This window comes from Oncorhynchus keta, chromosome 20, assembly GCF_023373465.1.
Source record: "Oncorhynchus keta strain PuntledgeMale-10-30-2019 chromosome 20, Oket_V2, whole genome shotgun sequence".
Classification (NCBI taxonomy): domain Eukaryota; kingdom Metazoa; phylum Chordata; class Actinopteri; order Salmoniformes; family Salmonidae; genus Oncorhynchus; species Oncorhynchus keta.
In genome coordinates this window covers 29,463,098-29,486,432 of record NC_068440.1, presented here as the reverse complement: position 1 = coordinate 29,486,432, position 23,335 = coordinate 29,463,098, and the positions used below count along the sequence as shown (strand labels likewise).

The window sequence follows — 23,335 nt, the reverse complement described above, 5'->3', positions numbered from 1 at the left end:
TGCTTATTTGAGCTGTTCTTGCCATAATATGGACTTGGTATTTTTACCAAATTGGGATATCTTGGCTCAAACGCTTAAGAAGGAAAGAAATTCCACAAATGAACTTTTAAGGCACACCTGTGAACTGAAATGCATTCCGGGTGACTACCTCATGAAGCGGTTGAGAGAATGCCAAGAGTCAAGGCAAAGGGTGACTATTTGAACAATCTCAAATATAAAATTATTTTTGGATTTGTTTAACACTTTTTTGGTTACTAAATGATTCTGTATGTGTTATATAATAGTTTGAATGTTTTCACTATTCTACCATGTAGAAAATAGTCAAAATAAAGAAAAACCCTTGAATGAGTAGGTAGGTGTTCTAAAACTTTTGACCGGCAGTGTATGTAAGAGTGTATTGGTGTTTCCAGTAGGGTGTCTAAAAAGTCGGAGTTATTACTTTTAATGCTCATTATGAGACAGTCACTAAATTGGCATGTAAGGTGTGGTGGTACGATGCATCAGGCAGTCACATTCAATGTTTAAATTGTATCTGTTCTTATGTAAATAAAAATGTTGTAATATGTTCTGTGTCAGTTTGAATTTCAAGTCCCACCCCCCCCCTCTTTCTTGCTCTCTCGAAGACTGTAAATATGAGAGAGAGAAATGGGTGTGTTTGATTGAGGACAACCGTGGGTTGACTGTGTGTAGAATTCAGCTATTCTCAAATGACCCATGACCTTTGGGCTTTATATACTTGACAGGTGTGCTGTGTTTTTCAAGTGGTGAAAAATAATTTGTGTAAATTAAATTTTTATTTAACCAGGCAAGTCCGTTAAGTACAAATTCTTATTTACACTGACAGCCTAGGAACAGTAGGTTAACTGCCTTGTTCGGGGGCAGAACGACAGATTTTGTACCTTGTCAACTTGGGGATTTGATCAAGCAACCTTTCGGTTACTGGCCCAACGAGGCTACCTGCCGCGTTAAGATCATCTTAATTCCATTGAAACTAAATTGGCAAAAGATGATCTTAGTGCTACGATGCTTTTGTGAAACCCAGCCTACTGTAATCAGTTACGTTACCAGCAAAAAATATTGTAATCATTACGGATACATTTCATTAAGTAAATTATTACTTCTTGAATTACTTTTCAATTTAGAAAGAATGTTTGCGAAATAATACATCTGGACAACTTTCTGTTTTCTCAATGACATTCAATTCAGCATTGAAAAAAGACTAAAGTTTAAGTTTGTTCCACCTGAGCGAGTTTGACCAGAAGTCAGAGACAACTATGATAACATTACATTTGTTTGATGGTTCTTTTTTTCTCTTCTTCCAATGCCTCTTAAGGGGAAAGTAATCAGATTACTTTACTGAGTTTGGGTAATCCAAAAGTTACATTACTGATTAGAATTTTGTACAGGTAACTAGTAACAGATTACATTTAGAAAGTAACCTACCCAACCCTGCACAGCAGGTTAAGCATTTAACAGTTTTCTAATATTACTTTTCAATTTTCCAAACATGACCAATGACCATCCCCATAGCGCTTAATCAAGTGGGTTGCCCATCATGATACTGCACTTTAAGTAGAATGCTGAATAAAATTTGTAATGGAATTCCCAAATGTTATTTATACTGAAGAAAAATGTAAACGCAACATGTAAAGTGCTGGTCCCATGTTTCATGAGCTGAAATAAAAGATCCCAGAAATGTTCCGTACGCAAAGAAAGCATATTTCTCTCAAATGTGCATAAATGTATTTACATCCCTGCTAGTGAGCATTTCTCCTTTGCCAAGATAATCCATCCACCTGACAGATGTGGCATATCAAGAAGCTGATTAAAAAGCATGATTTTAAAGTCCACTCTTAAATGTGCAGTTGTCAAACAACACAATGCTACAGATGTCTCGAGTTTTGAGGGAACCACCAGAGCTGTTCCCAGATAATTTAATGTTAATTTCTCTACCATAAACTGCTTTCCAATGCCGTTTTAGATAATTTGGCAGTACTTACTACCAGCCACACTTCGGGATCGTTTGAGACCAGCCACCCGGGCAGCTGATGAAACTGTGAGTGTGGGTTTGCACAACCAAACAATTTCTGCGTTAACTGTCACAAATCATCTCAGGGAAGTTCATCTGTGTGCTCATCATCCTTACCAGGTTCTTGGCCTGGCTGCAGTTCGACTTCGTAACTGACTTCAGTGGGCAAATGCTCACCTTCGATGGCCACTAGCAAGCTGGAGAAGTGTGCTCTTCACAAATTAATCCGTTCAAACTGTACTGTGTGTGTATGACATTGTGTGGGCAAGCGCTTTGCTGATGTCAACGTTGTGAAGAGTGCCCCATGGTGGTGGTGGGGTTATGGTATGGGCAGGAGTAAACTACTGACAACGAACACAATTGCATTTTATCAATGACAATTTGAATGCACAGAGATACTGTGATGAGATTCTGAGGCCCATTGTCGTGCCATTCATTAGCCGCCATCACCTCATGTTTCATGTCGCACGGATCTGTAAACAATTCCTGGAAGCTGAAAATGTCCCAGTTCTTCCATGGCCTGCATACTCACCAGACAAGTAATCCATTGAGAATATTTGGGATGTTCTGGATCGATGTGTACGATAGCGTGTTCCAGTTCCTGCCAATATCCAGTAATTTTGCACAGCTATTGAAGAGGAGTTGGGCAACATTCCACAGTCAACAGCCTGATCGCATAGAGTTGAAGGAGATGAAACACTGCATGAGGCAATTGGTTGTCACACCAGATACTGAATGGTTTTCTCATCCACGCCCCTACCCTTTACCTTTTTTAAGGTATCTGTTAAGGTATTTCCAGTCGTAAAATCCATAGATTAGGGCCTAATGAATGTATTTTATTGACTGATTTCCTTATTAACTGTAACTCACAAATCTTTAAAATTGTTGCATGTTGTGTTTATATATATTTTCAGTTTAAGCTACATTAAGCTACATTAAGCAGCCTACATCCATCATTCATAATAGGACCTGTATCGACACTGAGTGTACAAAACATTAGGAACACCGACTCTTTCAATGACAGACTGACCAGGTGAATCCAGGTAAACACTATAATCCCTTACTGATGTCACCTGTTAAATTAGATCAAGGAGAGGACACAGGTTAATGAAGGATTTTTAAGCCTCGAGTCAACTGAGACATAGATTGTGTGTGTGCCATGTAGATGGTGAATGGGCAAGACAAAATATTTAAGTGCCTTTGAATGGGGTATGGTAGTAGGTGCCAGGCGCAGTGTTTTGAGTGTGTCAAGAACGGCAACGCTGCTGAGTTTTTCACACGAATGGTCCACCACCCAAAGGATATCCAGCCGTGGGAAGCGTTGGAGTCAACATGGGCCAACATTCCTGTTGAACGCTTTCGACACCTGGAGTCCATGCCCCAACGAACTGATGCTCTTCTGAGGACACAAGAGGGTGCAACTCAATATTAGGAAGGTGTTTCTAATGTTTTGTACACTCTGTGTGTATGTAGGCCTATGTATTACATTTTTCTGGGTCTATTTGGCACACTCCCAAACGTATAGCCTATGTTTATGATATAGGCCTATAAACACAGAGATATGCACATAAGGGATTAAGGACAACCTATTGATGAGGATTTACCAGAGACCCTGTACGTTTTCTTAGTCAACATGTAAGGGGATTCTGATCAGTCAGCATGCTGCACAGAACGGAGACAAAAAGGGGACTCAACAGATAGCGTCTCCATTGTGTGGCCGCTGAAACCCGAAACTGACCCTACGGCGGCTCCGCTCCGGGCTGTAAAGGGCGTGTGGGCATAAATGAATAAAATAGTGAGTGATCCACACAGAGACAGGGCAAAGTCGCTCTATCAGGTTGGTGCCCGTAATAGTGACCAAGGAGATGGCTATGTTATTTTTGGGGCTGGAGAGTCCATTGGCAATTCACGCTATTGCGTTCAGGTAGTGGAGGAGGTGACAAGTCCGAGAACAAAATGACAGCTGGCCAGTCACATCACATTTGACAACTTATCATATTACAGTACAAGCAACCGGACACATACCGGTATTAGGGCCGATGTAGGCCGCGTGTCTCCATGGCTGACTTAGTCCATGAAGGTGGAACCATATAAATGATTTAAGACAGAATTCCGTATCAGATGTCTCCGTATAAATTACAGTAAAATACAACTATCCGTCTTAGACCAGTTGTTGTGGAAAGCAGGAGAGGCTCATAATTGTATATATTCAGTCATGAAAAACTGATTGAAATAGGTCTGCTCCATGATTTCCGACCGAGATAAAAATCAACAGTTTGTCTTATTATCCTTGTCATTATCATTAGGCCTATCGTTAGGCTATGTTTTATTTACAAGCCTTTCAAGACCCACAAGTGGACTTTCATCTGACCTCAAGGCACTCCGGTACTAAAATACACAATATAACTTTTTCGTATGATTTATAACCACACGCTTAAGCATCAAACATTTTTTCTGAATATATGATCTTGAATCGACAGTGCAAAGCGTGCGCAATTGCTTCGGCCGCGTCTTTACGCACGCACAGATCTTCCATGAAAGTCATATATAAAGGTTATCTTAAACAGCCTACGATCCATCAACACTCGGTTGTATTCACTCCTAAACAAGTTTTACCATAGTTCAGTCATCAGTATCCTCATATGAGAGACATCAGGGGACCAGAAAACTGTAAATTGCTGTCCCGACCCATTGTCCTATATGCCTACATAGGCTAATGGTCTTGGTATATCAGTGTCCCGTGTTTGACACGACGGTACTGCATTATTCTATAAAGAAACTCAATCTAATTGGCATCTTGGGGCCCAGAGATTACACCTGTCTGCATTGGTCACGCTGCACTGCTGCTGCCACTTAAACACATGCGTCCCTGGGCTGGCCACTGATCCTCTCCGGGCATAATGGGCCGGCTCGGGCCGACCACCTGCTGGAAGGTATCCCTTGGGACAGGGAGAGAAGCGATATGTTCATTTTTAAGTCATACCTTTATGGAGTATAATTGGGTATTGTCTGTGAGACTGTGGGTTAATGCCAAAAATGTACTCAACCATCCTCCCTCTGAGCTATACAGTTGGTGTAAGACCAGGTCATTTTAGGGTTATGAAGAAAAAAATGATGACCATAACCGTCATTTTGGTTAAATATGTGGTTATATAGCCTATTCTTCCTCATCACATTGCAGGAATGGATCTTTTTCATTCTGCGCGCTGCCCAGCTGTTTGCTGGAGCGTGTAGCGGAGCATGTGGGCGGGCAGCAATGCACGCGCTGTACCGCCCTTGTGCTTGGAACGGGGTGGAGTTATGGGCAGCGCTTTTAGGAATGGGTCCGAAACATATTTAGTTAGTCAAGACAGTTACGGAGAAGAGTTGAAAACACCTGATGATTTCATGGACAATCCGCTCCATATCTCATTTAAGTGTTGAAAGATAATCTACCTCGAATCTTGATTTTTGTTGAGTTTTGTGTTATTTATCTGAAGCCTCTCCAGTTGTAAATCTCATATTGTTCATTTTTATAGAAATACTTAGAAATAACGTAACTAGGTGATAAGGAAACATTGCACTATATTTTGGATTGTTTCTATTCTACTATTTTGCACTAAAATATTGGTGAAGATGCACACCACGCAGAAGGACACGACCTACACGAAGATTTTTGTCGGGGGTCTTCCGTATCACACCACGGATTCCAGTCTCAGGAAATATTTTGAAGTGTTCGGAGAAATTGAAGAAGCTGTCGTGATTACCGATCGACAGACCGGCAAATCCAGGGGGTATGGATTTGTAAGTATCAATATAGTATTTATTTGTCATAACTTTACGACACTTGCACTGTCTGTCAAATGCCTGCAATCTTTGAAATGGCAGCAAATCACATGTCATCGTTAAAGTGGGTGTTGGTTAGTCTAGTGAATTTCATAATATTTAATAGACATTGAAAAGTGTAAGTGTTTTATTGTTCATAAGTAGGCCTGTGTTTTCAGTTTGGAGCGTTCTATCATTGAAGATAACCGATAGGCTACATTACAACTTGTTGCGCCCTGGTATGTTCAGAATATGACTCTTGGGAAGATGATGTGCATGACGTCATCATTATGTCAACGATAAGAGCATTGATGAGAGAACGACAGACAATACTATACAACTGTTCTAGGACCATGGCCCCCCCCTCTTTGATGCCATTTAGTTTGAAACACATTTATGTGAAAAATAATCATGTAGTATCTGAGTTTAAAAGTTTTCCTTGGGTTTCTGGGTCAATTTATTTGAGAAAGACCTACCGCAGCCCCAAAAGCTCTTACATAGAGTAATTACTCTCAAATAGCATTCTTATAGTCATCAGCTCAGAAGCAGTTACGATCTTAATAAAGTAAGCTTGTCCTCAGCCAAGTACAGTGAAAAACTATGTACTGACATCAAGAGGTTAAATTATTTTGAGTAAATAAATATCTGTGGATACAGAAGTCTTCTATCCAGTATCTCTTCTGGAAAACAAAGAAACATCTCAGCAGGGCCTAAGATCTCAACTTACTATAAAGAATGACAGTTACCTATATTTTATCAATATTGAGTGACAGTTGGGCCGAAATGTAATGTCCATATTTTCTCAAATGTTTGCCCCTTTGCTAATGAATATGATCATTGGTGAATACTGATAGTTTTGATCATACTTTAACCACCCCCCTCACACTTCTTCTTCACCACCTTAACCTGCTTCTTCCCTATGCACTCTCCCTCTCTGTGTGTCCATACAGGTGACGATGGCTGACCGCTCGGCTGCAGACAGGGCCTGTAAAGATCCGAACCCCATCATCGATGGTAGGAAAGCCAATGTCAACCTGGCGTACCTGGGGGCCAAGCCACGGGTGATGCAGCCAGGTAAAATATACCCCCCCCCCACACACACACACACACACACACACACACACACACACACGCACATACACACACACACACACACACACACACACACACACACACACACACACACACACACACACACACACACACAGTACTTTTTCAGCCACCTGTCCAATATCTTAATGTTCTGAGAACATTGAGGGTGTGTCCTAAAGAACATGCATCATGTCTCATCTTATAGCTTTGCATTTATTTTTCATATTGTCCACATGTTTTCCACACAAATCATGTCTGGTTCAGAATACCATCACGATGAGCTAAATGTTTATTTTAATCCGTCTGTCGCATAAATATGGACAATTAATGTGTTCATTCAATACATGATTCAGGATGTTATTAAAATAACTTGTGTCTAGAATGTTCTGAATACCTGTGTCCCAAATGGCACCCTTTTTTCTCTATATAGTGCACTTCTATTTGTCCTGATCAAAAGTAGTGCACTAAAATGTAGCGCACTAAATGGGCAATAGGGTGCCATTTGGGACACACTCAATGACATGAATAAGATCATCAATTCATTTTGACCATTCCACTTCTCCATCCAGGTTTCACCTTTGGTGTTCCACAAATTCATCCTGCCTTTATCCAAAGGCCTTATGGGTAAGTACTGCAGCATCTTTGTGTTGAGGGGATGGTTGGGTGTTGATGAGAATACATTACAAATGACCTCATCATCATTGAGCTACTATATATGAAACCTCACTGGTGTAACTACACAACATCTAAAGACCCAATGTTCCTCATTTGAGTAAAGTCTAGGGTTGTTAGACATGTTCATACAATGACATGTATGTTTATATAATCTGTTTATTTAATTGTTTTGTGCTTACTCTGATTTTTCTCCATACTGGTATGATAATTATGTTGAAACAAAACATTTCACAAATCCTCTTTCTTTTTATCACTGACTACGGTTGACCAAAATGTACATTTAAGGTTTGTGTGAGTGAAAGAGAAAGTGTGTGTTCATAGTATGAGTGTGTGTGTGTGTGTGTGTGTGTGTGTGTGTGTGTGTGTGTGTGTGTGTGTGTGTGTGTGTGTGTGTGTGTGTGTGTGTGTGTGTGTGTGTGTGTGTGTGTGTGTGCGCGCGTGCGCGCGTGCACGTGCGCGTGTTTGTTTGTGTGTGTGTGTGTGTGTGTGTGTGTGTGTGTGTGTGTGTGTGTGTGTGTGTGTGTGTGTGTGTGTGTGTGTGTGTGTGTGTGTGTGTGTGTGTGTGTGTGTGATGTTATTTGTTGAATACAACTAATGGAAAGTTACAGCCTCAATGACTCAATGTTATCTATCTCTCTGGTCCGACAGGCTCGATATGGGTTAAGATAACTGGTGGTATCAGGATTAGTGCTGTGAGCATGTCACAGATCAGACCAGGGGAATTACCTGTAATCTCAAACACACACAAACAAGCTCAAATGGTGATTATAGATGCATGTATGTTGATTTAAAATTTTGGTTTTGAGTTTAAATTTGTTATTTTGAATAGCAATTAGAGCTTTGTGTGCTGTTTTACTGTTATGAAGTGGTGTTGATAGCTAAACCGTGTGTTTTCTATTTCATGAAAAAAACATATGAATTGAAGATTTTTGGGGGTGTTCTTTTCCATTTTTCTGGAAGAATGTGGACTTCAGTAGGGAGAGTAAAGTTTTTCAAGTTTTTTTACATTTATTTATTTGATTTGATGCTTTCGTGCTGTAGCTTGTGGTTGACCTTTTCTTTGGTAACAGGATGTTCTTTATATGTTTTTGGATGTCTTGTTGGAGTGAGTGACGATTTGCGGTGTGATTTTTAAAAATGACTTCCCACCACTCACCCCTACTCCAAACTGACCCCACCAAAACCCATCAACTCATTGTTTGCATGTGTCTTTTTGAATAATTCTAGCATTAACACTTCAACTCTCAAACTCACCCTCTCTGTCTCTCTGTCTTTCTCTCTCATTCTCGTATTCACTCTGTCTCTCTCTCTCTCTCTCTCTCTCTCTCTCTGTCTTTCTCATTCTCGTATTCTCTCTCTCATTCTCATATTCTCTCTCTCTTTCTCTCTCTCTCATGCTCATATTCACTCTCTCTCTCTCATTCTCGTATTCTCTCTCTCATTCTCGTATTCTCTCTCTCTTTCTCTCTCTCATTCTCATATTCACTCTCTCTCTCTCATTCTCGTATTCTCTCTCTCTCTTTTCTCTCTCTCGCTCGCTCTCTGTCTTTCTCATTCTCATATTCACTCTCGCTCTCTCTCGCACTCTCTCTCTCTATCCCTCTCTCTCTCATTATTTCTCTCTCCCTCCATCTATCTGTCCCTATATGGTATACTTCAGGCCCTTACGACTCTCAGGAGAGCTGCTGTGTCTCATTCAGAGATAATGATGTCTGTTCACAGGAAAGTAATCTTTGGAAAAATGACTACCAAGGCACATGGGATGAGTACATATACAGTGCCTTCGGAAAGTATTCATACCCCTTGACTTTTTCCACATTTTGTTGTGTTACAGCCTTATTATAAAATTGATTACATTTCCTCATCAATCTACACACAATACCCCATAATGACAAAGCAAAAACAGGTTTTTACAATTATTTTCCAAATGTATATTGCAATATATACTGCAATATAGACAATTTATATATATACATACAACATAATAATAATAATATCACATTTACATATGTATTCAGACCCTTTACTCAGTACTTTGTTGAAGTACCTTTGGCAGAGATTCCAGCCTCGAGTCTTCTTGGGTAACATGTTACAAGCTTGGCACACCTGTATTTGGGGAGTTTCTCCCATTCTTCTCTGCAGATCCTCTCAAGCTCTGTCAGGTTGGATGGGGAGCGTTGCTGCACAGCTATTTTCAGGTCTCTCCAGAGATGTTTCGATGGGGTTCAAGTCTCGGCTCTGGCTGGGCCACTAAAGGACATTCAGAGACTTGTCCTGAAGCCACTCCTGCGTTGTCTTGGCTGTGTGCTTAGGGTCATTGTCCTGTTGGAAGGTGAACCTTCGCCCCAGTCTGAGGTCCTGAGCGCTCTTGAGCAGGTTTTCATCAAGGATCTCTGTACTTTGCTCTGTTAATCTTTGCCTCGATCCTGACGAGTCTCCAAGTCCCTACCACTGAAAACATCCCCACAGCATGATGCTGCCACCATGCTTCACTGTAGGGAATGTGACAGGTTTCCTCCAGACGTGATGCTTGGCATTCAGGCCAAAGAGTTCAATCTTGGTTTCATCAGACCAGAGAATCATGTTTCTCATGGTCTGAGAGTCTTTAGGTGCCTTTTGACAAACTCCAAGTGGGCTGTCATTTGCATTTTACTGAGGAGTGGCTTCCGTCTGGCCACTCTACCATAAAGGCCTGATTGGTGGAATGCTGCAGAGATGGTTGTCTTTCTGGAAGGTTTTCCCATCTCCACAGAGGAATTCTAGAGCTCTGTCAAAGTGACCATCAGGTTTTTGGTCACCTCCCTGACCAAGGCCCTTCTCCCCCAATTGTTCAGTTTTCAATTTAAGAATGATGGAGGCCACTGTGTTCTTGGGGACCTTCAAAGTTGCAAACATTTTTTGGTACCCTTCCCCAGATCTGTGCCTCGACACAATCCTGTCTCAGAGCTATATGGACAATTCCTTCGACCTCATGGCTTGGTTTTTGCTCTGACATGCACTGTCAACTGTGGGACCTTATATAGACAGGTGTGTGCCTTTCCAAATCATGTCCAATCAATTGAATTTTCCACAAGTGGACTCCAATCAAGTTGTAGAAACATCTCAAGGATGATCAATGGGAACAGGATGCACCTGAGTTCAATTTCGAGTCTCATAGCAAAGGGTCTGAATACTTATGTAAATACGGTGTTTCTGTTTTTACATTTACATTTACATTTAAGTCATTTAGCAGACGCTCTTATCCAGAGCGACTTACAAATTGGTGCATTCACCTTATGACATCCAGTAGAACAGTCACTTTACAATAGTGCATCTAAATCTTTTAGGGGGGGGTCAGAAGGATTACTTATCCTATCCTAGGTATTCCTTAAAGAGGTGGGGTTTCAGGTGTCTCCGGAAGGTGGTGATTGACTCCGCTGTCCTGGCGTCGTGAGGGAGTTTGTTCCACCATTGGGGGGCCAGAGCAGCGAACAGTTTTGACTGGGCTGAGCGGGAACTGTACTTCCTCAGTGGTAGGGAGGCGAGCAGGCCAGAGGTGGATGAACGCAGTGCCCTTGTTTGGGTGTAGGGCCTGATCAGAGCCTGGAGGTACTGAGGTGCCGTTCCCCTCACAGCTCCGTAGGCAAGCACCATGGTCTTGTAGCGGATGCGAGCTTCAACTGGAAGCAAGTGGAGAGAGCGGAGGAGCGGGGTGACGTGAGAGAACTTGGGAAGGTTGAACACCAGACGGGCTGCAGCGTTCTGGATGAGTTGTAGGGGTTTAATGGCACAGGCAGGGAGCCCAGCCAACAGCGAGTTGCAGTAATCCAGACGGGAGATGACAAGTGCCTGGATTAGGACCTGCGCCGCTTCCTGTGTGAGGCAGGGTCGTACTCTGCGGATGTTGTAGAGCATGAACCTACAGGAACGGGCCACCGCCTTGATGTTAGTTGATAACGACAGGGTGTTGTCCAGGATCACGCCAAGGTTCTTAGCGCTCTGGGAGGAGGACACAATGGAGTTGTCAACCGTGATGGCGAGATCATGGAACGGGCAGTCCTTCCCGGGAGGAAGAGCAGCTCCGTCTTGCCGAGGTTCAGCTTGAGGTGGTGATCCGTCATCCACACTGATATGTCTGCCAGACATGCAGAGATGCGATTCGCCACCTGGTCATCAGAAGGGGGAAAGGAGAAGATGAATTGTGTGTCGTCTGCATAGCAATGATAGGAGAGACCATGTGAGGTTATGACAGAGCCAAGTGACTTGGTGTATAGCGAGAATAGGAGAGGGCCTAGAACAGAGCCCTGGGGGACACCAGTGGTGAGAGCGCGTGGTGAGGAGACAGATTCTCGCCACGCCACCTGGTAGGAGCGACCTGTCAGGTAGGACGCAATCCAAGTGTGGGCCGCGCCGGAGATGCCCAACTCGGAGAGGGTGGAGAGGAGGATCTGATGGTTCACAGTATCGAAGGCAGCCGATAGGTCTAGAAGGATGAGAGCAGAGGAGAGAGAGTTAGCTTTAGCAGTGCGGAGCGCCTCCGTGATACAGAGAAGAGCAGTCTCAGTTGAATGACTAGTCTTGAAACCTGACTGATTTGGATCAAGAAGGTCATTCTGAGAGAGATAGCGGGAGAGCTGGCCAAGGACGGCACGTTTAAGAGTTTTGGAGAGAAAAGAAAGAAGGGATACTGGTCTGTAGTTGTTGACGTCGGAGAGATCGAGTGTAGGTTTTTTCAGAAGGGGTGCAACTCTCGCTCTCTTGAAGACGGAAGGGACGTAGCCAGCGGTCAGGGATGAGTTGATGAGCGAGGTGAGGTAAGGGAGAAGGTCTCCGGAAATGGTCTGGAGAAGAGAGGAGGGGATAGGGTCAAGCGGGCAGGTTGTTGGGCGGCCGGCCATCACAAGACGCGAGATTTCATCTGGAGAGAGAGGGGAGAAAGAGGTCAGAGCACAGGGTAGGGCAGTGTGAGCAGAACCAGCGGTGTCGTTTGACTTAGCAACGAGGATCGGATGTCGTCGACCTTCTTTTCAAAATGGTTGACGAAGTCATCTGCAGAGAGGGAGGAGGGGGGGAGGAGGATTCAGGAGGGAGGAGAAGGTGGCAAAGAGCTTCCTAGGGTTAGAGGCAGATGCTTGGAATTTAGAGTGGTAGAAAGTGGCTTTAGCAGCAGAGACAGAGGAGGAAAATGTAGAGAGGAGGGAGTGAAAGGATGCCAGGTCCGCAGGGAGGCGAGTTTTCCTCCATTTCCGCCGGCTGCCCGGAGCCCTGTTCTGTGAGCTCGCAATGAGTCGTTGAGCCACGGAGCGGGAGGGGAGGACCGAGCCGGCCTGGAGGATAGGGGACATAGAGAGTCAAAGGATGCAGAAAGGGAGGAGAGGAGGGTTGAGGAGGCAGAATCAGGAGATAGGTTGGAGAAGGTTTGAGCAGAGGGAAGAGATGATAGGATGGAAGAGGAGAGAGTAGCGGGGGAGAGAGAGCGAAGGTTGGGACGGCGCGATACCATCCGAGTAGGGGCAGTGTGGGAAGTGTTGGATGAGAGCGAGAGGGAAAAGGATACAAGGTAGTGGTCGGAGACTTGGAGGGGAGTTGCAATGAGGTTAGTGGAAGAACAGCATCTAGTAAAGATGAGGTCGAGCGTATTGCCTGCCTTGTGAGTAGGGGGGAAGGTGAGAGGGTGAGGTCAAAAGAGGAGAGGAGTGGAAAGAAGGAGGCAGAGAGGAATGAGTCAAAGGTAGACGTGGGGAGGCTAAAGTCGCCCAGAACTGTGAGAGGTGAGCCGTCCTCAGGAAAGGAGCTTATCAAGGCATCAAGCTCATTGATGAACTCTCCGAGGGACCTGGAGGGCGATAAATGATAAGGATGTTAAGCTTGAAAGGACTGGTAACTGTGACAGCATGGAATTCAAAGGAGGCGATAGACAGATGGGTAAGGGGAGAAAGAGAAATGACCACTTGGGAGAGATGAGGATCCCGGTGCCACCACCCCGCTGACCAGAAGCTCTCGGGGTGTGCGAGAACACGTGGGCGGACGAAGAGAGAGCAGTAGGAGTAGCAGTGTTATCTGTGGTGATCCATGTTTCCGTCAGTGCCAAGAAGTCGAGGGACTGGAGGGAGGCATAGGCTGAGATGAACTCTGCCTTGTTGGCCGCAGATCGGCAGTTCCAGAGGCTACCGGAGACCTGGAACTCCACGTGGGTCGTGCGCGCTGGGACCACCAGATTAGGGTGGCCGCGGCCACGCGGTGTGGAGCGTTTGTATGGTCTGTGCAGAGAGGAGAGAACAGGGATAGACAGACACATAGTTGACAGGCTACAGAAGAGGCTATGCTAATGCAAGGAGATTGGAATGACAAGTGGACTACACGTCTCGAATGTTCAGAAAGTTAAGCTTACGTAGCAAGAATCTTATTGACTAAAATTATTAAAATGATACAGTACTGCTGAAGTAGGCTAGCTGACAGTGGCTGCGTTGTTGACTTTGTAGGCTAGCTGGCAGTGGCTGCGTTGTTGACACTACACTAATCAAGTCGTTCCGTTGAGTGTAATAGTTTCTACAGTGCTGCTATTCGGGGGCTAGCTGGCTAGCTAGCAGTGTTGATTACGTTACGTTGCGTTAAAAGAACGACAATAGCTGGCTAGCTAAACTAGAAAATCGCTCTAGACTACACAATTATCTTTGATACAAAGACGGCTATGTAGCTAGCTATGTAGCTAGCTATGTAGCTAGCTACGATCAAACAAATCAAACCGTTGTGCTGTAATGAAATTTTTATTTTTAATACGTTTGCAAACATTTCTAAAACCTGTTTTTGCTTTGTCGTTATGGAGTATTGTGTGTAGATTGCTGAGAAAAAAACATATTTAATCCATTTTAGAATAAGGCTGTAACGTAACAAAATGTGGAAAAAGTCAAGGGGTCTGAAGTCGTTCCGAAGGCTCTGTATCTCCATACTGAAGGATATATTTATACTAGTTTAGTTGATGCAAAACACCTTACTATCGTGTGTTTGTGTAAGTATGTGTGTGTCCTGTTGTGTGTAGTAGTCCAGTGCAGTGGTAGAGCAGTGCCCCACAGTCTCTACTGTGACACAAACAAATGTCTGGATGCCACAGCCTCTGAAAAAGCTTTCGTCACATGGGCTGCAGCGTTAAGGAAAACAAGCTTCTCCATTGTGCCTCACAAAGGCTGGAGTGCTGACGCCGCATGAAGTGTGCGCTGGGGAGCAGGGGGCTAGGGCTCTCTCTGTCATGTCAAAATCATCCGCTCTTTAAAAACAGCCCAACAGATGCTGGCTAGAGGCCCCGGGGAGGTTTAAAGGGCCACAGGCATACATAGATACAGCTGTGGTAGGTCAACCACTTCTATACATTATAGCCCAAGGCCAGAGACATAGGGTATGTCCCAATGCTACCATTTTCCCTATATAGAGCACTACTTTTGACCAGTGCCCTGATGAAACATAGTGCACTATGAAGAGAATAGGGTGCCATATGGGACACAGCCATAGAAACAGCTGTGGGCGGGCAGCAACCAGCTCCTTGGCTATCACCACACTATAGCATGTAACAGCACCAACCCGGTCCATAGTTGTTATTATAGCACCATGCCACCCCTCTACACTTCTCACATTTAGTTAAGACCTGGCTCCTCAGTGTGTAACCCCCCCCCCATCGATGATGTCACCCACATGGCATGTGATGGGAACAGACCTTTATTTAGCCTGAACTTTACCAACCACTGGTCGGCAGGACTGCAACGGTCCAAACACAGGAAGATAATATATTTACACAGAGCATTGAGAAACATAGTAACCTTAGTATTTTCTTTTACCTCACTTGTATCCATAGGGAAAAGAGGTCATTTTAATGGGAGTCAGAGGGTGCTTCCCATGATCAACAATGATACATAAATTATTTGGTGTGTGTGTGTGTGTGTGTGTGTGTGTGTGTGTGTGTGTGTGTGTGTGTGTGTGTGTGTGTGTGTGTGTGTGTGTGTGTGTGTGTGTGTGTGTGTGTGTGTGTGTGTGTGTGTGTGTGTGTGCGTGCGTGCGTGCGTGCGTGCGTGTGTGTGTGTGTTAGGTGACACAGCATTTGCCAACATAGAAGAGGTTTATGCTGTTGGAGATGGAGAGACAGGTTGTGGACGTCTAATGTTGAATGGGAGAGATAAATAGTAGGAACGATGGAGGGAGAGAGAGAGGATGGGATAGATAGGAAGAGAAAGTGAATAAAGGTAGGGTGGGATTTAATCCCAGATTACTTCTAGGGATGGGAACATTCCACAGTAAAATGTATGTAGGATGATAGGCAAGCAGAAAATGGCTGGGGCCCAGCCTCCATTCTCTCCTGTCAATCATAAATGAGGCCAGGCAACAAAGAGCATGTCTGAGACCAGATCCACATTAAAGGAAAGGCTTCCTGCAGTTACATGACTACTTATGGAAACATACTTGTTTGTACCTTGCCTATACTGGACTATGATATATTTCTAAAAAACAAACAGGGTAGCACGTCCGGTGAACAGGTCAGGGTTCCATAGCCACAGGCAGAACAGTCGAAACTGGAGCAGCAGCACGAGCAGGTGAACTGGGGACAGCAAGGAGTCATCAGGCCAGGTAGTCCAGAGGCATGGTCCTTGGGTTCAGGTCCTCCGAGAGAAGAGAGAGAGAATTAGAGGGAGCATTCTTAAATTCACACAGGACACTGGATAAGACATGAGAAATACTCCAGATATAACAGACTGACCCTAGCCCCCCGACACATAAACTATTGCATCATAAATACTGGAGGCTGACACAGGAGGGGTTGAGTTCAACGGGAAAGTGAGCCTGTCAGGTAGCCTTCTTGCACAGCATCCAGCCTAGCTGAGGCGAAAACACCTTCCTTATTTGTTACCACTTTGTATCTCTGGCCTCCATTGATTTACTCAACATCATTTTGGCCATCCTACAAGGGTAAAACCTCTAACGTTTCAACGGATTGTGATAGAGACATGAGGTTTGCACCATTGGTTTTCTGAGAGGATTATCTACACAATACGTAACACATTGGTCAAAATATGCCTTTTAGATTTGATAGCCTATAACATGTTTCATATGTGGTGTGAAAGAGCTTCTTTTTGTGTAAGTTTTCTCCATACTGTAAAATATAATAGTGTCGAAAATAGCATTATGAAATACCTGTTTGACCCCACGGGAGAACATGACTGGGTAGCACTCTATTCCCTATATAGTGCACTACTTTTAACACGAACCCTATGGGAATGCATCCCATGTCTTAATATAGCTGTTAATTGGGAGGCACAACAATATCTACTTAACTACGGAGGCCAAGGGTGTTAGTTGAGGAATTGACCAAAGTGTCTGAATGTGTTTAAATTCTTCTCTCTGCGGTTTAGAATGGGTAGGGCAGTCTGGGTGTTTGTGTTGTTTTGCGGTGGATACCGCATTTTATATTTTGTTGTGTCACCATCCTTTGCGTGCCTGTTTGTGTGTGAGAGTTTTTCTTTGTAATCGCCCTTGTGTCTCGTGTTGTGTGAGTTTGTTGTGGTCTGTGTACATCCACTGTGTGTGTGTGTTTGTTGTGTTGTTGTGCGTCATCCAGTGTGTGTGTGTGTGCACGTGTGTGTGTGTGACTCCAGCCTGTGTTGTGACTGTAACACTGTGCTGAGACAGAAGCGTGCTAGCAGGCCAGGCCGAGGCATCTGCCAAGGATGTGATGTCATAGGAGCGCCTCTAACCTCTGACCCCGTTTAGTTTATTTCCTTTTTGTTTCTTTCAGTGAGTGGTTGTGGTGTGTTGGTGATCCATGTGGACTGTGTTGACATTTCTTTTTTTTTGATGCCTGTGTTTGTAGACTTGCTGTTGTTTTTTCCTGCTTCCTCTTTGGGGCTAGTGTTTTGAGATGTGATTGGTTGGGTTATGGAGTCCTGACAATAGGGTTGCCACGATAGATCTTGTCTTTCATTTCTCTTTTCTCCTCCTTCGATCCAGATTTCAAACTGAATGACAGTAAAAAAAAAAAGCTTGTTTCTTATTGGCTTAATTGATGTCAGTAAAATTTTAGGTCCAATCAAATGTTAGGTTGTTTCTCAAAAGATTTTAATGAGCTGTTGATGACACCATCACATCATGCACAGCATTCCAGACTGTCAAAAATCCACAACAGACCAGAACTCATCTAAATCCAACATTTACAATTGATTAAATGGTGATAAGCCAATTATAAAATGATGATGTCACTCATGATGTCATAACACTGATTGTTACTCATTCCTTTGAATCATGAATCATGAACATGACTCCAGTTTAGTTTTGTCTAGTATTTTGAGGAATTTGATTCTTGATTTCCCCATCCAGGTCAACAACTTGAGTTTCTTCCACCAAAACAATAATATGACTTTCCCATCATCATGCTAGCGCGAGAGAGAGCCTAGGGAGCCGAGCCTCACGGTCAGGATATGTCATGAAAGGCAGAATGTGTTCATTGTTCCTGATTGCTTATTTAATCAAAAGGTCCCCCTGAGTGCAGATAGCCTAGCACCCCGCCCGGGGCTCTTTGTCTCAGCACAGAAGTGGAAACAGCCAGCAGTGTACTTTTTGAAAGCTGTCCAGCTGTCAAAAGGACAGTGACATTTTCACAATGCCCCCCTCATCTCATAGACCTCCCTTCCTCTATCCCTCCCTCCCTCCCTCCCTCTTTACCCCCTCCCCTCCCCTTTACCCTATCCTATCCTCCCCCTCCCCCTCCCTCCCTCCCTCTTTACCCCATCCCCTCCCTCCCCTTTACCCTATCCTCCCCTCCCGCCCTCCCTTACTCTATCCCCTCCTAAATAGGAATGGCACCAGGGTCAAATCGACATGACAAATCATGTTCTCTTCTCTCTCCATCGACCAAACTCAATCCTGCAAAGTCAGCTAAGCTTAGTGTACATGGATTGTCTCTCCAAGATGGCGTCAATGCTACCAAACACTTCCTTTGCCTAAATCTCTTACAACATGTGATAGGCAGGCAAGGTCATTGAAAACCCAAAATGTCTTTATATCCCTTATCAGAGAAACACAACCCCTCTGAGCTTTGAACACCTCACCATTTTTCCACAGAGATATCTCTATCTTGGCAACCCTATATCTCTATTAGTTACTAGCAGGTGTCTCCGTGGTGTTATTGACTGGTGTTTTGATGTATTGGGGGGCTCTTGGCCGCAGTGTGGTTGGGTTGGCTGTGGTTGGTTCTGCTGTCAGGCTGGGGGGGTTGTTGCTGTCTGTCGGTGGCTGTGTAAGGCCAGGTCTGGGATCTCTACCTCTAACTTCCTGTCTGTCTCTGTCCTGCAGGATCCCTGCTCACTATGTGTACCCTCAGGCCTTCATGCAGCCAAGCACCATGGTCATCCCTCACGGCATGCAGCCCAGTGCTGCCTCTGCCTCCACTGCCTCCTCCCCGTACATCGACTACACCGGAGCAGCCTACGCACAGTACTCCGCCGCCGCAGCTAGCGCTGCTGCCGCCGCAGCCTACGAGCAGTATCCCTACGCCGCCTCCCCTGCGGCAGCCGGGTACCTAACCGCAGCCGGTTATGGCTATGTTCAGCAGCCCCTGGCTACGGCCGCACCGGGTTCAGCCGTCGCTGCAGCCGCAGCCTTCGGTCAGTACCAGCCTCAGCAGCTGCAAGCAGACCGCATGCAATAGCAGCCACTGCAGCCATTGGACACAACGGGATGGGAGGCCCGCGGCCGGCCTCGGCTGATTGGCTGTGAAGAGGAGAGGACGATGAAGAGGAAGAGAGAGGGGCCATGTCGGTAAGAGGGTGATGATGATGATGGTGAGGTGGGAACTCCATACAGTAGCTTTCCAACTTGCTGTGTTTAAACCAAAAACTTTATAAATTCACAAAACTAAGTAAGGAAGGTGGATTTATCCTTATGATTATTATTGTTGTTATTAATATAATTATTACTATCATTATAATTGTAGTAGAGTATTTATTTCTAGAGGAGAAATGCAACAACTAATCACAGTGGTTGTAGCTTGGTGTAAAACATGACTTTATGTTCCATTGCTGTCATTAACATAGGAGAGAGAGAGCGTTCTCTTTATGGGACACTTAGACGTGTCCCGAAGTGCCCTTGCAACCTATATTTACTATCACATTTCGAGGGCTCTTGTCCTTCTGTCTTTTCAAGTGCATTGAAGTAAATTGTCTGATAATCAGGGAAATGTATCAGTTTCCAGTGTCTTAGTAAAGACAACCTCTGCATGTCAGGGAGTAGTTGAAATAACTGTGGAGAAAAGGAGAAGATTTGTAGCTCGTGTCACACGTTAAGAACTACCTTTTTAACTTCCTGATGATGAATGTCCCTTTTTTGACTCTGTATCTTGACCTCTTGACCTATGCAAAGCAAACAATTTACCAGGAGACAAAAAAACTGCAGGAATAACCGAAAATGCCGTCAACTCTTCAAAGGGCATCACAAACAATATGAAGGCAACTCACAGAGAGAGAAAGAAAAGCATGTTTTCAGACAATGAGAAGCACCAAATCTGTTAGTCTCAAACACATACACATGGCTGCATGCAAACACACGCACACACACACACGCATACTCTGTTGCGTACATAGTGGGAAAGGTCAATGGGCCCAGTCGTGCTCTCTGCCTCTGTGCAATGGGATCTAGTCAGAGAGAAAGAGAGAGGGAGGGAGAGGGAGAGAGAGAGGGAGCAGCTGGGGAGGGGGCTGGCACAGTTCGCCCAGCGCCACACAGACGGATCACTCTGGAAATAACGCATCACTTGTCCTCATTTGTTGAGCTGTCACATTTTAATCCCGGGGCCCATTTGGGAACTGTCTCTCCTCTGTCCTGCCTGCCTGGCCCTGTCAGCACTTCCACCTCTGTCCTTTATCCTCTGTCCTAGAGCCGACCGGCTGGGCTGGTGTCAGGTACACACACACTTCCCTCCTAAGCTAACCCTCACCAACCCCCTGGCCCTGTACCCACTCCTCACAGCCTCACCAACCCCCTGACCCTGTACCCACTCCTCACAGCCTCACCAACCCCTGGCCCTGTACCCACTCCTCACAGACTCACCAACCCCCTGACCCTGTACCCACTCCTCACAGCCTCACCAACCCCCTGACCCTGTACCCACTCCTCACAGCTTCACCAACCCCCTGGCCCTGTACCAACCCCCTGACCCTGTACCCACTCCTCACAGACTCACCAACCCCCTGACCCTGTACCCACTCCTCACAGCCTCACCAACCCCCTGACCCTGTACCCACTCCTCACAGCCTCACCAACCCCCTGACCCTGTACCCACTCCTCACAGCCTCACCAACCCCCTGGCCCTGTACCCACTCCTCACAGCCTCACCAACCCCCTGGCCCTGTACCCACTCCTCACAGACTCACCAACCCCCTGACCCTGTACCCACTCCTCACAGCCTCACCAACCCCCTGGCCCTGTACCCACTCCTCACAGCCTCACCAACCCCCTGACCCTGTACCCACTCCTCACAGCCTCACCAACCCCCTGACCCTGTACCCACTCCTCACAGACTCACCAACCCCCTGACCCTGTACCCACTCCTCACAGCCTCACCAACCCCCTGGCCCTGTACCCACTCCTCACAGACTCACCAACCCCCTGGCCCTGTACCCACTCCTCACAGCCTCACCAACCCCCTGGCCCTGTACCCACTCCTCACAGCCTCACCAACCCCCTGACCCTGTACCCACTCCTCACAGACTCACCAACCCCCTGACCCTGTACCCACTCCTCACAGCCTCACCAACCCCCTGACCCTGTACCCACTCCTCACAGACTCACCAATCCCCTGACCCTGTACCCACTCCTCACAGACTCACCAATCCCCTGACCCTGTACCCACTCCTCACAGACTCACCAATCCCCTGACCCTGTACCCACTCCTCACAGACTCACCAATCCCCTGACCCTGTACCCACTCCTCACAGCCTCACCAACCCCCTGACCCTGTACCCACTCCTCACAGACTCACCAATCCCCTGACCCTGTACCCACTCCTCACAGCCTCACCAACCCCCTGACCCTGTACCCACTCCTCACAGACTCACCAATCCCCTGACCCTGTACCCACTCCTCACAGACTCACCAATCCCCTGACCCTGTACCCACTCCTCACAGACTCACCAATCCCCTGACCCTGTACCCACTCCTCACAGACTCACCAATCCCCTGACCCTGTACCCACTCCTCACAGACTCACCAATCCCCTGACCCTGTACCCACTCCTCACAGACTCACCAACCCCCTGACCCTGTACCCACTCCTCACAGACTCACCAATCCCCTGACCCTGTACCCACTCCTCACAGACTCACCAACCCCCTGCAGGCGCTTGACATATGAATCTATGGGTTCTTAGTGTGCCTTACATTTGTATTGCTATTTAAGAGAGTAAGAAAGGAGATCTACTATTTAAGATATTTATTTTGAGATTGGACTATGTTCTATGCGCTCTAAGGACAGAGAATTAGTGGTGGTACTGTATTCATTTTATTATGTATTCATCTCAAGGTATATAAGTTATTGAGTAGATTTAGTTGTATTATAATTATTATTAACATACTCAACCAAAAATGTTAATGTAGGATTTATATAAGATACAATTCTGTATGTGCACTGTACAATTATACTTTTTGCCCTTTGAAATCTTAGAATAAATATTGGTTAGTTGAATGCCTTTTCTATGAAACTTTATTTAAATGCAGGCCTATTTGCGTGCAGACTGTTACTCTGTCTCTTTTGTGTTTAGAACGGTTGGAAAAGACAAACAAAATCCTGACAAAAATGAGCTAATTGCTGCTTTATACATTAGAATGTATAGTTATTGTCATGGTTCGGATAGTTGTGCTTCTATTGCTTTCAATATACATCAGATGGGCTATTTTACACTGTTGGGAATTTTTATACTTGAACTATTTCTTACAAGGGAAAATATGAACAATAAATGACAAAAAAAAACACATTTTAAGGAAGCTTTTTATTGTCACTGGATTAAGGCATGTACAGTGTTATTTACTATATTTAAATGCAAAGGTCCTGTTGGTAGTAAAAAGGTATTTCAGAATTTCAACACTATTTACTCTAAATTGAAATAAAAGGTTATATATTTAAAAAGAATACTGTTTTTTTTAAAAGATGGATGTTGAAATGATGTTAAGTTGATGTCAAATTGATGTTAAGTTGATGTTGAATTGATGTTGTCTTCAGGTTGGGTGTCTTTTTGTGGGCTTTAGTATGGAGGCCTGAGACCATTGATAGTCTGCAGAGCAAATTAGGAATGAAGCTGCCAAAGCTGTTGATGTCTATTAAACACCTATAAACAGACTTGCTGTTTTTTTGTGCAAACATAAACATAAAACATAACCAAAGCTGTTAATATGGTTGTAAAACCGTTTTGGGGGACTGGTGTTTAAAAACAATGTTCTTAGTTTAGTTGGTTTAGATAGCTGAGTACATTTCACTGTGTGGGTGGTTGTGCATGCGTGCATATGTGCGAGTGACCACAGAGCGGCCAGTAGGTAGTCAGGAGCCTTATGGGATTACACACAAAATGTCCGCCGGGTGTCCGCTGCCTGGTGTGTTGCTGCTCTTCATTGTCTAACACTGTCACCCAAAGCCTCTCCACCATTTTAGCCGGGCCGTCGATGACATGGGACAAGCATTGACCTCACACTCATACAAACCTGTCTGAAAGCAGAGAGTTAGAGAATGGAGT

General features: G+C 45.0%; 1 protein-coding gene across 1 annotated transcript; it reads left to right on the top strand.

The window, feature by feature from the left end:
• The first annotated feature begins 5,341 nt into the window (after positions 1 to 5,341).
• On the top strand, positions 5,342 to 22,944 carry rbm24a (RNA binding motif protein 24a). The gene is made up of 4 exons (XM_052472589.1): positions 5,342 to 5,812; positions 6,784 to 6,907; positions 7,495 to 7,549; positions 18,911 to 22,944. The coding sequence occupies exons 1-4, from the start codon at positions 5,645 to 5,647 to the stop codon at positions 19,263 to 19,265; spliced, it is 702 nt and encodes a 233-aa protein (XP_052328549.1). The 5' UTR covers positions 5,342 to 5,644; the 3' UTR covers positions 19,266 to 22,944.
• Positions 22,945 to 23,335: the final 391 nt, after the last annotated feature.